The sequence below is a fragment of the Camarhynchus parvulus genome, chromosome 5 (genome assembly GCF_901933205.1).
Source record: "Camarhynchus parvulus chromosome 5, STF_HiC, whole genome shotgun sequence".
NCBI classification, from domain to species: domain Eukaryota; kingdom Metazoa; phylum Chordata; class Aves; order Passeriformes; family Thraupidae; genus Camarhynchus; species Camarhynchus parvulus.
Genome location: NC_044575.1, coordinates 55,782,720 through 55,800,319, shown reverse-complemented (window position 1 = coordinate 55,800,319; position 17,600 = coordinate 55,782,720). Strand labels below are relative to the sequence as shown.

Genomic DNA, 17,600 nt, shown 5'->3' with positions numbered 1-17,600 from the left:
ATGGAAGAGAATGCAGGAGAATCTGAGTTTTCCACTGAAGGCTGCTGTGAAATGGGAGACACAGGGAGGTTTTGTGATGCTGGGGACTACATGAGAGAGAGGATGAACATTTGCACTTTAATGACTGAAAATTCAAGGAAGATACAGGTTTCCAAATTATCACTGGACATGAAGCCTGTTGAGGTTTTTCTCTACTGAGATCTCTGCTATTTAGCTTGGAATAAAAATCTCTACAAAAGTTACATTCTGAAATCATTAGGAGCATGGAATGAAGTGAATGCATGCCAGCATATGTATTTTTGAATGCAGTTTATGTAGGTGATGAACACTTCAGGGTTCTTTGATGTGGAGTCACAGCCTGGGGTGAAGCTATGCCTGTTCATACCAGCCTGGGGGTTGGGTTTGAGAACTCGGAAGGTGCATTGATAAAGAGCAGTTCCATCATGTGCATAATCTGTCCTTTCTTCCTGTTGAAGTCTGATAACGCTGGGACTTGGAGAGAAATGTAGCCCTTTAAAAGCTTGAGATATTTTAGTACCAAGAAATTCAAAATGGCTTTGCTGGTGCTGAAGAAGAACTGGTGCTTCAAGATGGTCCACTGGTTGTTCCTTGAAGACACCAAAGCACAACTGTGTGTGTGTGTTAGCAGAGATACTGTGCAGCTTCTGTTTAATTTGGTGTGAATGAATGCTCCTTGAACATTTTGAGAAATGTTACAACAAATCTTTTAACTCACTGCAGTAAAATAGAGCCTGAACTTCAAGTGAAGAATTGAGGATACTGAATTAGCAGCACTGATTATAATTACAACAGTGGAAGGTTTTACCAAGCAACTAATTTAATAAACATTTTGACTTGATTTGTAATAATCCTGGAAATAATACCTGGAAAAGATGACCTGTTTTATTTACCACAATGAGTTCTTTCATTGTCAATCCTAAACCAAAACTAGACTGATGTCACTTTATGGAAATTTATGCATTTCAAGAAGCAAAAGGATTTGAGGCCAAGCCTCCTGTTTTTGCTCACGAATGAGAATAGTAAATGGACTGTTATGATAGAAAGGGAGTTACTAAAGGCTTACCTCCTCATGTTTGCTCCCTGCTCTCCTCCCTTGGAAGATTTAAAGTAATCCACATCAAATATAAAGGCTGCAGCCTCCACTAGCAAAACTAAAGAAAGGAATGGTTTAGCTGGGGATGGAAATTTTGGTGCTCAGTCCTTCAGAAAGGACTTTTTCCTTGCGCCCTATTGAATATGTTGGATGCTGAACTGACATTGCTGCAGGCTTTTTGTCCTAGCTATTGTTGTAAATGTTTCTCTTGACTGCTTAGTGGGTCTCTTCTTTATTCATACAGAATAATAAAACTTGATATCTCTTACTTCTGTTCTTTTTTTTTTTTTTACCCTGTTCTTAAAAACCTTTGATTACAAAATACCCTGTTAACTGAAAGCAGTTGAGGAACTTGAGGTGAAGGGATGAAATTTGGATGGAAGAAATGAGGGAAAATGTCCAGCCTCCAGTCTTTAAAACCAAATGCAGTGAACAAAACAGAAGACACATTTTAATGCCATGATTTAGACTAAAATTAGTTACTTTATCAAGAGTCTGCATCTGTCAGAAGGTAGACCAGTTCTTAGCTAAAACATTGTTAACTGAGAGCCTGAATGATATCTTGGGGATATGTTTTGCATCATTTTTTGTGAGCTTGGTAGAAGCAAAAGCAGAAGGGCTGAAGGGAGGAGAGCACTTAATGTCTAGTTCTGTCAAGCCTGTGTTCAGATATCTCTTTTGAATAGCTCTGATTTTTCTGTAATAATAAACACAATTTTACTACCATGTACCTTTAATCCTGAAGGGTAAAGCACAACTAATTAAGGAAAAAATATTCAAGAAAAAGCCAAATTACGTAGCTGAAAAAAAAAATTTCTTACATGCCACCACTGTATGCCATGTGGTTATTTTAAAACAGTATATTACAATGCCAAGGTAAACTGTGGGTGGGTTACATTGTATAGTAAGACATGATAGAATCACTTCACCATGATCTAAATTAGAAATGACAATATCGAAGCTTTTCCCTTCTTACTCACATTTCTATGTGGGGAGGTAGTTGGGGTTTCAGGTCAATTCCAGGCCAAATCCAGATGATGGATCATCCTGTCAGCATGGTGCTGTGGTGGGTTCAGGCCATTAAGGCTCTGCTGCTGGCTCCTGTGTGCTGGGGTTTATCTGTAGGATGGGTGTTTATCTGGACTTTGTGGGGTACGGCTTCTCTAGGTGAGCTGAGCGAGTCTCCTCTCACTGCCTCTCCCACTCTCATTTTGCAAACACTGGTGGCTTTTAGAGCATTTGTGCTGCTATAGCTAATCCAGGCTGATCTGCCTGCTTGCTCTCCTGATTTGTTAGAGTTTGATCAGTTAGGGGTTTGTTTTGGTGGTAGTCAGGCTGTGGGAAATGCCTGTAACTATCCTCATGTAAAGAAAATGGTTTGAATTGCTGTGTTAGAAAGAAATATACAAAGGAATGACTTTTAATAGTTTACAGTGGTGTTGTTTCTGCTTGGATATTACATTAGTTTCTGCAGTTAAATCTCTTTTGAATCATTCATACTGTATGTAAAGAATTTCTGAGTTCTTTTCCTGAGCTGGATTAGTGGGCTGTGATGTTCATTAATTCATGAAGGGCAAGACTTTCTTCTGTATAATCACATGCTTCTGATTACACACGAGGTTTGGGTGTGGATTTTTTTTTTTTCTTCACAAGAACTCTACACAGACTAGAACATAAGAAGAACTAGTAAATAAAATTGGCCATAAAGCAATAATACTTTAACAGGAAATCATGTCAGAGCAAGGTGGGTCAAAGCTGTAACCCCAACCCATACAGAACTGGCAGCTGAGAGTCTGCAGTAATTCTGTAGAGCTGCAATAGGAGGAAGGAGCACCCCTCCCAAGCAATTTGGAAAAAGTTTGCTTGCTAAAGGATGAACAGTCTGGGCTGCTGGTCAGGACAGACAAGTGTGTCACTGCAGGGCTGGGAGGGAGAGGGAATGGGGCTCTCGGGGCCATGTTGGTGTGGGTCTGTCTCAAGACTTGATAGATGGTGCTGACACTGCAGCTTTGTCCCTCCTCGTTGATCAGCTCCTGAGGTCCCCTGTACCTAAATAACTGGATTTGAGTGGTGCTCTCTTCCATTATAAACCAGTTTTTTATATGAAGTTGTTGATAGAGCAGTTTTACTAAGCCAGGCTGGGCTTGCCTGGACCTCCTTTCCATGGAGGAATAATTTAGCAAGTCTCATGGCTAGCAGCTCTGGACAAAACACAGATCTTACAAACAGTGAAAAAACCCAAGTAATTGCGTATTCAGCACAGTCAGGAGAGTAAACTTTGTCCTAACACTCCTTGGCTGTAGGTGAGAGTGGTTGGTGGGACAAGCCCAGGGCTGAGCCATGTGCACTCCACATGGACACAACTGGTTATTCTGGGTGTTCTGCAGGGTATGGCTGCAAACCAGGAGCTGCCCCTCTGTCCTGTTCAGCTGTGCTGCCAGAAATACCTTGCTTAGGCTGGGCCTGAAAAAGTGACCAAGTTTTATACCAACCTCAGGAATGCTTTCAGCCTTTAAAGTTAAATGTGAGACCACTTGCAGGTCTACTTTCTAAAGTTCCAACACCATCCTGATGCCATATACTTTTAGTATATTACTGTGTTGTAATATTTACATCTTTTTTGGTGTAATGAAAAAAAAATGCTGGCATGTTATAGTGGATATAGTTTTTGTGACTCCATTTCTAAGCCAGGTGTTTCCTAGAGTAATTTTATAGTCTGAGAGGAGATTGTTGCTAACATGGAAATATTATCTTAATCTTTTACTGGCAAATGATGGCAATTAATGGCAGAACTGAAAACTACTTAAAGCTCAAGAAGATGTTACCAGATTTGAGGCACATTACTAATTAGGATTTCTTGTTTCCTACAATGTATATGTCTATGAAACTTTAGAAACAAATAATGTGATAAATACAAAGCCACTTGAAGAAAGCAAATCTAAAGAGAAAAATGTGAATTGCTATCAGAAGATGTTTATATTTTAGAATGTTCTCGCAACCTGTATGGAGAAAGATGAGCCTGGGTTAATTAATCATGCACAAGTTGTTTTTCATGGAAACTGAAAGCACCTATAGATAAAATGTACCTGATTAGAGAAATAGTAAGTTTGAATGGGAGAAAATCTGTAACCATAGCAAAATGACATAAAGGGAACCTCTTTTTTTTTTTTAATCAAATAATATGTACACAGTATAAACATTTTCTTAATGCTGAGTGGTGATTTTAAAAGCTAGAAGGAGACAAAATTGACTGCTACACATTTTAACTTCTATCCATTGACCATATTTAAGTATTTTCAACCAAAATTTACCAGTTACTGGTGGTATTTTCCAGGGGTTTTTTTCTTTGTGGGGGTTTTTTGTTTTGTTTTGTTTTTGTCCATTTGCCATTGGTAAATAAGGAGCAAGGAGGAACAGTCCAACTTATATGTGGTGATTGATTAGTTTTTCACGCAGGGAGATGAAAAATTTGGGCTGCATTTAGAGGATTGGGGGCTCACATGTAGGAATCTGCTCTGGAGGGGTTTTTGGGATGGTATGGGGAACGATGTGTTATTTGGGAGATGCTGTGGCCCACATGGTTTGTGTGACCATGAGGACCGCAGCTGCACACTCAAGTAGAGAGGTCAATATTAACATTGTAACTGGTGGGCACGGGGCTGCTGCTGGTGTGCTTTGCTCTCCAGGCTCTTGGGCAAATGTTGCTGTACATCTTTGTTTCTATTCTATGATCTGAGGCAGGGAGTGGGAGTCTGGGTTATATCCTTCAGCTGAGCTCTTGGTTCATCTGCAGTGAGTCCTGGTGGTGAAATAGCCTTTTGCTCTGGGTCTGTAACTCAGATATCTTCTGGAGCTTAGATTTTATTCAGCTATTGCATGTAAACATCTCTTATAATATATAAGAAGTGCTATTGGGTTTAAAGGGGTCAGTGAAAGTGCTTTCAGTGAGCTCTCATGGATAACGTGCTTAGGATTCTCTGCTTCTGTATTCTCTGCTAGAAATACAAAATGGAAATGAGTGTCTGGCACTGAAATTGTGCAGGAAAAATCAGACCTGCAAATGCATGCAATTTCCTGTCCAGCACCGGCATTTCTGATATTTTCATTGTATGTATAATCCACTCAGCAGCTGAGGTTTTCTTCAGGCTCTTGAGGTGTTTTTGTTTCCTGCCAGACTGAGAGCAGAAGGCTGCAATACAGCTCTGAAGTTTGGGGTTTGTTTTAAATGGAGCTTTTTCTGGCTGCTTTTCTGCAGAATGTTCTTTCTGTTGAGAAGATCATGGGCTTTACACAGGGGCAGCTCCAATAGAACAGATAAGAGAAGTGATATGATTTGTTTAAACTGATTTTGTGGCACTTCACATCTCACTGTTTAAAACCTCCTTCCCTGTGCTCCCTTTCCTTCCTCTCTGGTGAGGAGAATGCTCACTTTGGAAATAGGTTTTCTTTACAGGAATTCAGTGTAATTTAATTGACTACATAGAAAATTGTGAGCAGCTATACATGCCAATGTGTGTTTTTTAATTTACTTTATGCAATTGTAACAAAGCTTAGAGTAGTTGCAATAGGAAAGAATTTTTTTTTTGGTGGCACTTCAATGTTGAGGCAACAGTGACTTCACTTGGTAATTAAACCTCATTTGTGAAAGACCTTTTCCCTATTAATTTGATCCATTAAAGAAACGCTCTTTGAAGCTGGTAGTTAATCTTCCTATTTAAATGGCTGGGTTTTACTCAGATTGGTTACAGCTTAGGCTTAAATAGCAGCTAAAAATAGCCAACTGTTGTGCTGTACAGTTTAAACATCTATCTATAGTAGCAGCCTTTCTAGAAAGGAAACATGTAGTAAAAGGGAGAGGAGATGCTGCCACTCAGGCAGCACTGGTTGGTTCCAACATCCCCTTTTCCTTGGGTTTGGCCCATCAGCCCCAGCTGGCAGCACTTGATGGTCTTACTCTGGGATTAATTTTTAACAGAAAGCACTATGGGCTGGATTTGAGGAGCATTTCAGTTGGTAATTAATAATTCAATGGCTGGGAGAAGTTTTGACTGTTCCTGCTGAAGGCTGCTGCCAAGAGTGCTAAAACCTGGCAAAAATCTGGGAACTACCCCAAATATTTTCAAGAACATTAGGCTGTCAGAAAGAGAATACAAGGGCTGAAATCCCAACTTGTGAGGTTATTGTCTGTTTTCATCTCTTGAGTGCCCTGTGTGATTCACACAAGCCTGACAAACCTGTGGACATGAAGTGCTCAGCTTGATTGCCAAAGCAGGGGAGTTTTAAGTTAAAAGTGTCTACAGTTGAAAAGGAAGCAGTGACAAAACTGCAGGAATCTGGGTGGATTCAGCCATTTACTTCCAGTAATTCTCTCTTGAGTTTTTATTGTAGGATGAACATTTTGCCTGGGAAGGGGTCTTGAATGAGAAGCTAACAAAAATCAAAAGTATCAAAGTGAATCTGTCTAAGGCAACAGAATTTCTTGTGCTGCTGTTGCAGTTTCAGCTGGGATGGAGTTAATTTTCTTCCTAGTAGTTGGTGCAGGGCTGTTTTGGAGAATAATGCTGACAGCACGCTGAGGTTTTAGTTGTTGTTGCACAGTGCTTCCCCTGAGTTAAGGACTCTCAGTTTCCCTTGCTGTGCCAGTGAGGAGATGCACAGGAAGGCAGGAGGGGACACAGCCAGGACAGCTGACCTGGACTGACCAAAGAGACATTCCAGAGCACGGAATAAACTGGGGGAGTTGGCTGGGAGGTGCTGGTCCCTGCTCTGCGACAGGCTGGACATCATCAGAGGGTGGGTGAGCAATTACATCAAGCATCACTTGTCTCTCTTGAGTCTTGTTTCTTTCTTTATGTTGTCTCCCTTGTCATTGCAATTATTTTGTTTCAGTTTTTAAATTGTTTTGAAGTTGACCCATGGGTTTTACCTTCATTGCAGTTTTCCTCCCCATCCCACGAGGGTGGGACAGGTAGTGAGCAAACAGTTTTGTGGTGCTTAGTTGTGGGCTGGGGTTAAACCACGACAGTTACCTTGAAATACCTTTGACAAAATAGAGTTACAGTGAACTCTGTGGTCCAAGAAAGAGGACAAAGAATCCAGATGGTTTTTTCCCCTCCACCGTTAGTTTTCCACCAAGAGAAAAGGTACTTGAGGCCTGTCTTCAGTAATAAATATTTAATCAGTCAGGTTAAATAGCTAAAATATTTTTGCAGTATTGTTAAAGGTCAGACTTTTCGTAATGGCTATTTCCAGATATACCTGTATGTCAGGAGCCTCAAGCTTCTGAGACCAAGATATCCATCTCTACAACAGGAACATCTGTTGTCACAGGGAAATTCAATGTGAAGAAATCTGCAATGTGGGGAAATATTGTCAGATATTTTAGGCTGTCCTTCTGAGGGACATGGGTTTGTATTCACAGGAATCAGTGGGACTATTGTATGTCCAGAGATTTTTACAACTATAATTCCCATAAGTTAGTTTTCCAAAGGTCTTTATTACTATTATGTCAATCCATTAATGTTTCTCATTCCACAGAAATAGTTTTTCTCTGCTGGCAGCGGCAGGAGTAGGAGCAGAGGATGGTGGGGATAGCATACAGTTTTACCAAGTTGGTAGAAAGGAAGGTAATTGTAAAAGAGATTCTGATAGCTTATTCTTTTTCATGGATTATTAAACTTCTTCCATGTGTCAAGGCATTTGTCCTTCCAACATCCAGCACAGTATTGTCACACCTGTGTTTCTGCACAAACTAAGAAAGGTTTTGGCCACTGTGGGTAGCACAGCAGGTAAAGGACTGAAAATATGGGTTTTGGGTATGTATTTGGTAACACTGAAGAGGGGAGATACAGATGAGATATTGGGAAGAAGCTCTTTACTCTGAGGGTGGTGAGGCCCTGGCACAGCTTGCCCAGAGCAGCTGTGGCTGCCCCATTCCAGTGTTCCAGGCAGGTTGGATGGGGCTCTGAGCAACCTGGGATGGTGGAAACTGTCCCTGCTCACAGTAGGAGGGTTGAAACTGGTTGATCTTGAAGGTCACTTCCAAGCCAAACCATTCTCTGATTCTTTGAATCTGGTTCATTATGTCCCTGGGTTCATTACCTTGTGAATTGTTTTGCTCTGTAATTTGTGGTACCTCTCACAAGATGTGTGCTAACTAAAAAGGACTTTTGCACAGATCCACAGACTTAGCAATGTGAATTTAGCAGTGGTAGAAGATGGCTTTTAAGTCTTGTGAAATCTTAAAAAAAGTAATTCCCAAACTGCAGCTGCCTTTTATATCTCAGGTGAATACAAAATGAAGACAGGGTGCCTTCAGAAGATTTAATTGCATAAAAAGAAAACTTTAATACAATAATAGTGTGTGGTTTTGTATTGTTAATTTAAAAATAAAAGCACATTTATTTCCTCAGGGATCACAGCAGTGCTGAGTTCTTTGCATGTGTGAAAAATTTGGAGCTCCTATGTGAAAATGTTTAGTTCAAAACTCATCTGACCAAATGCATGAGGCAGAAGTGACCTGGTGTGGTTGTTGGGAAAAGGGGGAATTCTCCCTGTTACTCACAGTCTTAACTGTTTCAGTGCTTTCCCTTGGTGAGCTGCTCTTTACCTCGTGTTCTGGATGAGACAGGTCTACAGAGGCAGTGGAAGGAGAATGAGGTATTGTTTTGCAGTCCAGGGGAGACTCTGGAAGGGGCTTTTTTGGAGAAAGAGTGAATCATAGAATCATCATTGAACAGTTTTGGGGAAGGGACTTTCTGGATTGCTTGAAAAGCAGCATATCTCATGGTAAATGAGTCCCCTTGCTTGTCTGACCTGTTTGTAAGGGTGGTAAAAAAGGAAGAACTTGGAGAGTGTACATGATCCATCATGCTGGAGCACTGAGCTGGAAGCTACCTACTCTGTAATTTGTTGAATGGGCTTGAAGGGTCAGGATTTGGAGGCTGAAGAGGCAGCACTCTGGTATGAGATAAGCAGGAAGGGTTCTTGTTGGAACCCAGGACATCTCTCTGGCTGCCCTGGGTGGCTTGAACCCCTTCCAGGGGGCTCAGAGACCTTGGCACAGAGCCCAAGACCCCTGTGCCTTTGATTTTGACCCATGGAAAAAATTACCAACCTTATTATGAGGATTTACAAGCCATGAAAGTTTAAGTAGAATGATAGTTAGTTTGTCACAGGGTGGAAAGTAGAATTTTGGGGTTTTTAGAATGGGGGCTTGGGGTCCCAAGATGGAGGAATCTGGATGTGCCTTGTCCTTCTTTCTCCTTCTTCCTAGCCTCCATCTTCTGGGTGATGGTGGCACTTTTGGATTGGTTTAAAGTAGACTGTCTAACATAGGTGATAGGTATTGGAAAATAATTGTAAATAAAGCACATGTAGTTTTTTGTATAAAAAGACAACACCACCCTGAAGGTGGGCAGTGTGCCACAGACTGACCTGCTGAGCAGACCTCAGCAGGTCAGAGAAAGAATGTTATAGATACCAGAAAATAAACAACCTTGAAAACCAGAACAGAAGAATCCTGACTCCTTCGGTTGCTGGGCTGGGAGAAGAGACTCTCTAACACATCCAACATCCAGCACAGTATGGTCACACCTGTGTTTCTGCACAAACTAAGCAAGGTTTTGGCCACTGTGGGTAGCACAACAGGTAAAGGACTGAAAATGTGGTTTTTGGGTATGTATTTGCTAACACTGAAGAGGGGAGATACAGATGAGATATTGGGAAGAAGCTCTTTACTCTGAGGGTGGGGAGGCCCTGGCACAGCTTGCCCAGAGCAGCTGTGGCTGCCCCATTCCAGTGTTCCAGGCAGGTTGGATGGGGCTCTGAGCAACCTGGGATGGTGGAAACTGTCCTTGCTCACAGCAGGAGGGTTGAAACTGGTTGATCTTGAAGGTCACTTCCAAGCCAAACCATTCTCTGATTCTTTGAATCTGGTTCATTATGTCCCAGGGATCATTACCTCGTGAATTGTTTTGCTCTGTAATTTGTGATGCCTCTCACAAGATGTGTGCTAACAAAAAAGGGCTTTTGCAGATCCACAAGTTCTGAGTATGGAAGTGTCTCTTTGAAGACTGATCTCGTTGGAAGACTATGGGTTTGGATTTAGTTCTGGGAGGGGGCAGAAGTTGATACAATGAATTACACTTGCACTTTTAAACTGAATCTCAACATCATTAACTTCCAGTTGACTGCTGGGCAACTTAGTTTCAAAGACACACATCCTAGAGAGCTCACTTCCCTGTATCAACCCAAAACTTTGTTTCTCTAGGATTAGCTCAGAACGGAGGAAAGAGAAGTCGCGGGATGCAGCGCGGTGCAGGAGGAGCAAGGAGTCGGAGGTGTTCTATGAGCTGGCCCACCAGCTGCCCCTGCCCCACACTGTCAGTGCACACCTGGACAAGGCCTCCATCATGAGGCTCACCATCAGCTACCTGCGCATGAGGAAGCTGCTGGATGCTGGTAAGGGACACATGGCACCCTCTGGGAGGGTTATTGAGGAGGAGTCTGTTTGTAAGGCCTGTCAGCAGTAAAATAAATGAATGTTTTATTAGATGTGTTCTTGTTCTGGGAAGGTGGGAGGCCTTACAGGAGAAATCAGCTGTTAGCAATGATACAGGAAAAATCCACTGTTCAATGGATTTCATTTTTTCCCTTTCTATTCTGGTGATCCTGGTTGTCTCATCACAGCTGTAGTGCCCTTTTCAGTCTTATCTGACCCTTCTCCCAAAGTTAGATTCCTTCATTTTTCTTCTAAACTTGTTTGTTCCAGCTGTGCTTTCTTGACTGTAGGTACTTGGTTCAAGGTTGACTGAGCTAGCTATAGTTGTGTCCCCTTAAAATAAACTGCAAGGAATAGTTTTGTAAATTGTGTTTATGTGATGTGCTCCTCTGGAGTGAAGTCAGCTGAGGATGTGTTATGTCTGCAGCTCCAACTGCAGGAATATCTGAGTCAGGTTGTAGCCAGTAGCTGATAGCCTGCCATGGGCAGAAGACTGGTTATTTGTGCTCATGCATGTCTGCCTCTACTGTGTGGAGGAGTAACTTCAGTAGCCAGACTTGAAAAACTCTCCCAGAAAGCCCCTGAGAGAAGTTTAGAATGCCTTTTTGAGACGGGTAATAAATTTTTAGCTACATAAACCTTTTCCTTAAGGTGGAAGGTTTATTGGTTAGTACCTAACAGCACAGAGGGTTAACTCACTCTGATTTTCTGTGATTTCTGATACCTTTACTAGAACTTGAAGAATTGAACTGATCATTTCTCTAAATGAATTATACTGGCTTTGAATGGTCCTGCAAGATTGACTCCTTGCAGACTGGTGCCAGAAGTCATTCCTGCTGGTAAGTGAAGAATGGCTGGTGTTTGCTTAAACAAAAATGTGTGGCTGCTTGCAGGTGAGCTGGAGACAGAAGCCAAAATGGAGAAGGAACTGAACTGTTTCTACTTGAAAGCTCTCGATGGCTTTGTCATGGTTCTGTCTGAAGATGGGGACATGATTTACATGTCTGAAAACGTGAACAAGTGTATGGGACTCACTCAGGTGAAATACTGACATTTCCTAAGACTGTTTCAAAAAGCTGTTCCATTTTTGTGTGTGTGAAGTTAAACACTCATGTACCTCTTCACTTTTGCAGTTTGAGTTGACGGGGCACAGTGTATTTGATTTCACTCATCCATGTGACCACGAGGAGCTGAGAGAAATGCTTACACACAGAAATGGTGAGAAGAAAGAAAAAAAAAATCAATTTAATTTACTTATGGATAGTTTCTGTTGGCATTAATACAGTTGGATATCTGCCAGAAAATGGTGTTGAGTTCAAAAGCTAATATGTTTTTATTTCTTGAATCTCAAATGAAACCTTGTTGAGAGACTCTAACAACAGGAATCACCACAATGTTTTGGCTATATCCTAATTATAGAAGAAATGAGATTTCATTAGGATTCTTTAATCTAACAAAATTAATTACTAAATTGGAGTTTTTGAGGGTTGAAAGAATAAGTGCCTACAGTAATAAAATTAGTGGTAAATTGAATGAGAATGATTTTAAGTAATTGCTGTAGAGGGACATGGAGAAGCTCAGTTGGTGCATTTATCTTGGTCTGGCCTTGCCTTTACAGGACAGCTGAGAACAAATGCTTTCTTCCGGCAACCTGTGGTGGTATACCCAAGACAAAAGAAAAGATAATGTATTTAAATTTTAGGACACCAGGACACTGATCTGGGAATACTTAAACAGCCCAAAAAAGGGCTTTGGGCTTGATGTTTCTCTGCACCTTTTAATTGGTGCATGAAATTGGTATTTTTTCACAGATTTCTGGCTCTTCTTTTCTCCATCTGAGGGAGCAGAACACCGTGTTTACATGTCCTGTGTGCTTTGAAATTTAACAATTGCCCATGAATTACAGCTTTTATGTCTTCTAAAGATTTGATAAAGGCTATAAAGACTTGGCAGCCTGCATGTCTCCAAACAAATCTGCTTTACTCAGTAGTTAGAAGCTTAAAATCTGACCTCTACTTTCTCTTTCCTCAAATGAGGTTTATATGGACTCTGAATTCAGATAGTGATAAATTAATAAATCTGACTTCTGCTTTCTTGTGGCACTGTAAATTTTGTGTAAGTCTTATGTTGTCATCCTATTTAATTCAGTGGAAAGAACCTGATAAGATGCCATAGCATTAAGGGCCTGACTTTGATTTTGTAAGCATTTTGAAAATTTGTCTGCCCTTGGAATTGATGTTTCTAAGACTAGATTAGACATCTCCCCTGCTTCCCCCTTTGGAATACAGGAATACATCTTGGGGGTGGGGGAGCAATTTTCTCAAAGCAGTGTAAAAAACCTGCTTTTGTTGCAAAAGCTTATTCTTAAAAATGTCCTATCACTGAGTTTCATGCAAACCATCTCAAGCATGTCTAAATTGGCCAGCCTGGAATCAGATGTCTGGAAACCATTATTACAAAAGCTGTTTTGCAAATGACGTTGGCAGACAGAAGTCTAAATTACAGTAGTAATAGTACATTTTTATATTTATTGGTATTCCCAGGTTGCCTTCTACTGCAGCTCTTACATCAGTGGAATTATTTTGGTTTTGAATTGAGTATTAAATATTCCCCTTTGGGACTGTACAAGTGCAAGTGAATATAAATGCAATTGGCAGAAACAGAACTGCATTCTCATTTTATGAAGCTGCTTTTTAAACTTTCAAAGCTGGCCATTTTAAAAAATAATGTCTGGTGCTGAATCAGACTTGAAAGTTGCTCCATCTTTTACAGCTGCTTCTCGAAGCAGAGCCTCATGCACCAGGGCTTGGTAACAGTAATGTTGTGTGATCTTCAGCTATCAATTTCTAGATTGGTTTAACTTTTAAAACGTGCTGAATTAAATAAATTTTTGCTGCTTCTGTGAATTCTGCTTTAGTTTCTCCCTCACTTTCTCCATTATCAAGGTTATTATAAGGTAGCATAAAATATGCTTGAGCCTTTAGTCTTTGCCTCTGCTAGAAGCAATAAACAAGTTAACATAGGGGCTTTAACATTTTTCTAATTAATTTTGACTGCAGTGCAAGCCACCATGAAGAATTTCATAGCTACTATTGTCTGTGGAGGATGAGAGCAAATTATTGTATAAACTTGTATCAGAAGTGAGCTCATGTGTTCTAAACTTCCCCCTCTGCCGTGGTTTGGTCCTTGCTCTTCAGCAAGCCTCAGCAAACTGGCTCTTCCACTGCTCCTTCTCCTGGCTGCTGCATTTCCTCCTTGCACACATTGTGAGCTGCTTGCAGCTCTCCTGATAGCATCAGTTACATTTTCTTTGCCCACAAGAGCATAACTAGTAATTGACTCTGCAAGTTCTCCTCTGTACAGGCAGAAACTTAACTTAAAGCCTGCTGGTAGCAAGCAAAAAATAAGTGCTGCCAATATTGATTTGTATTAGGGCTTCTCAACTTTTTTCCTCCCAAGAATGTTAATAATGTGTTTAAAAACTTGGTCCCTGTTTACTCCAAGAATGTAAATCACCATGGAAATACTTGGATGCATAGAAATAGCTGAGTTGTTAGTTTTGAACTGAAAATCTTGCAGTCCTGATGAGCAATGAGCCCAAAAGGTGCTTGGTTTGAACCTCCTCATAGTGAATTACTGATGCATTTCAGTGGAAACCACCTCAACAAGGCTTCTTATTCTACATATGTTTTTCTTCTCCTCTGTCACAATTTTAATATATATTAAATTTCCAATTGGTCTCTCTTTCTTCCTGCTCCTTTTTCCTGAAATCTGTGAGTGTGGAGTTGATTACAAATACAATCCTGATCTTAAATTATTGAAACTGGGCTGCATCAAAAGCCTCTCCTGTGAGGACAGACTGAGAGAGGGCTGGGATTGTTCATCCTGGAAAAGAAATGGCTCTGGGGAGGTCTTTGAGTCCCTTCCTGTACCTAAAAGGGCTCCAAGAGAGCTGGAGAGGGACTTTGGACAAGGGCCTGGAGTGACAGGACAAGGGGAATGGCTTCCCACTGACAGAGGGCAGGGTTAGGTGGTTTTTGGGAAGGAATTCTTCCCACTGAGGGTGCTCAGGACCTGGCACAGGGTGCCCACAGCAGCTGTGGCTGCTCCATCCCTGGCAGGGTTCCAGGCCAGGTTGGATGGGGCTTGGAGCAACCTGGGATAGTGGAAGGCGTCTCTGCCCGTGGCAGGAGGGTTGGAATGAGATGGTCTCTTTAAGGTCACTTCCAACACCAACCATTCCATAACTCTATGAAACTTAAGGAGTTTTTTTATCTGCTTGATAGTAAAACTTGCTCTAAAAAATGCCATTATTAGAAGTGCTATTAGGTGTATGAATCTTCTTAGTTTATTTTTTGAGTCTTCTCTTAGAGTTCTATAATGTGTTTGTGGAGGTTTTTTATGCTTTTGGAAGATGATCCAAGTGTTTTAAAAGTTAGTTTGCTTTTGCTTCTGCTAGGTCCTGTGAAAAAGGGCAAAGAGCAGAACACGGAGCGCAGCTTTTTTCTCAGAATGAAGTGTACACTGACTAGCAGGGGAAGAACAGTGAATATAAAGTCTGCTACATGGAAGGTAACTAATGCAAAGAAATATTTGCATAGTTTGGCAGCTTCCTCTTCAGATGTCATAACACTGTATTTCAACATTTTTGCTTCATGTAACAAGCTCGAATTTCACTAAGTACTTTATAATTTAATAATTCTGCTTCATTATGCTGAATTTTAATGCTGACTACATCACAGAGGTAACTGAAACAATGTTTTAAAATTAGTTTTTCAAAACTCTTTTAATGAATTTTCCATTTTAAATTAGAGGTCATTTACTTACAAACAATTATAATTACCAAATATGTTTGCATAAAGCCTTCTCTGGGAAAAAAGTACTTGACATCACTTATGCTGATCCTTGATTTCTTTTGATTTGTCACTGAAAATGTGATAGTTGAGGTCTCTCTGAAGGACTTCAATTCCATTCTTTTGAAGCTGCTGGCTCTCCCTTTTGTAACAGTTGGAACAAAAAGAGGCCAGCCTGATAACTTTCTGCAGTGAATGCATTTTCTCCTCTGGACAAAGTAACCTTTTACTGTATCCAGTGGATTATGGCTCACAGTTCTCTTTTATGATTTGAATTTGATTATTCTGGATCAAACAACTTCTTTGCTGCTCTCTGTGAACTATTTCTGCTTCCGAATGGTTAAAAGAAAACCCCACAAAATGCAAAAGTTCCTGTCTGTTGAAGAATGTGTTTGATCTCTGTCATCAGCACTGCAGAATATCTAAAATGGGGGTTTCTACTATTACTATAACTTTCAGATTTAAATTGTGGATGCCTTTTGCTGAGGCAGCTGCTCATCAGAGGTGTCATTACAGTGACTAGAGACAGGAGTTGACAGAAATGCAGCAATGGCTGCTGTTGCTGAGGAAGGAGTTGGGCATCCCAGCACTGCTCTCCTCCAGCCCTCCCTTGAGTGGTGGGATGGGGAAGAACTTGGCTCTGGGTGTGCTGGTGGAAATAGGATTGTGTTTTCTGACAGACCAAACCTTGTTTCTTTCTAAACCCCAACTCCCCTGCAGGTGCTGCACTGCACTGGCCACATCCGTGTGTACGACACGTGTGGGAACCAGACTCACTGTGGCTACAAAAAGCCTCCCATGACCTGCCTGGTGTTGATCTGTGAACCTATTCCTCACCCCTCAAACATTGAGGTCCCCCTGGACAGTAAAACTTTCCTCAGTCGCCACAGTCTTGATATGAAATTTTCCTATTGTGATGAAAGGTAATGTATATGATTTATACTGTAAAAAATCATTCAATTGAAAGATTTGCAGGGCTGATACATGTTGGCTAATGTTTGTCTTCTCAATAATTTGATTTATCTTGACAATGCAATCATTGATGGCGTACTTGGGCTTTTCCTAACTGATCAGGATGTTTTAAAAGCCAGATTTTTAGATCTAAGGAGGATGCAGGGATATCATTTTGGAATAACAAAAGGGAAAGGGATTTTTTATACAGGCAGACAGTGACAGGACCATGGTTGTAAACTGACAGAGGGCATGTTTAGATTAGATATTAAGAAGAAACTCTTGACAAGGAGCTGTGGCTACCCCATCCCTGAAGGTGTTCCAGGCCAGGCTGGATGGAGCTCTGAGCAGCCTGCTCTAGTGAAAGGTGTCCCTGCCCATGGCAGGGGTTTGGAACAGGATGGTCTTGAAGGTGCTTTCCAACCCAAGCCATTCTAGGATTCTATTAATAAATCCTTTGCCTTCACTTAACTGCCTCTTCAAATTACTGTTTACTATAGTGGCAGTGATTTAAATTGAAATGAGAAGATTGTTCCAGACACTGAAAAAGCAGGATTTTAGATTTGTCAAAGATGGGGCATTCTCATGACTGAAAAGAGTGCGTGTGTAATACTTGTCAGATGTATTTTATTGCTACTGCTTCCCCCCGTTTCCCTTCCTCAGGGGATCAGTGTCTGCTTTCTTCTGTCAAAAAAACCCCAGATGTTCAGCTGTATTTTTAATGCAATACATCTGCTGTTGAAAAATGAGATTTTGTGTTCTGGTGCAAATCAGGGGTGTAGTCAGACACATCAGACTGATTTTCCTATCCTCTGAGAACTTAGCTTGATAAATTTGGTAAATGCAAATGTAGGAAATAGCTCAAGTTTTTTTGTTTGGGGTTGGTTTGTTTCCTTTTTTTTTGTTTGTTTGTTTTTAATTTGGTGTCATTTGTTACTACCCATTTCCTTTATTTTATAACAAAATGAATTTCTAGTTAGTTGTTGCAGTTAGATGCAGGAAGAGGTTGATGCATGGTAATTTCTGACCTCTGCAGTAACAACCTTTCTAGGACTGATGGTACACACAAAAGGTACTTATTTGGTCATTTTCTGCATCTAGAATGGGGCAAAATAGAAGCACTTCCCTGGTTAGCACTGCCCTCTAGAGACTAAAGAAATCCCACTTGCCTTAAAAGCAG

The 17,600-nt window shown here is 40.9% G+C and overlaps 1 protein-coding gene across 1 annotated transcript in view; it reads left to right on the top strand.

Moving 5' to 3' along the window:
* The window catches only part of HIF1A (hypoxia inducible factor 1 subunit alpha), a 35,440-nt gene that overhangs the window by 5,122 nt on the left and 12,718 nt on the right, over window positions 1-17,600 (top strand). The window contains exons 2-6 of the mRNA XM_030948741.1: window positions 10,386-10,576; window positions 11,510-11,655; window positions 11,750-11,834; window positions 15,076-15,188; window positions 16,190-16,392. Of these exons, the coding sequence (XP_030804601.1) occupies window positions 10,386-10,576; window positions 11,510-11,655; window positions 11,750-11,834; window positions 15,076-15,188; window positions 16,190-16,392 (738 nt within the window). The remainder of the gene's footprint in view (window positions 1-10,385; window positions 10,577-11,509; window positions 11,656-11,749; window positions 11,835-15,075; window positions 15,189-16,189; window positions 16,393-17,600) is intronic.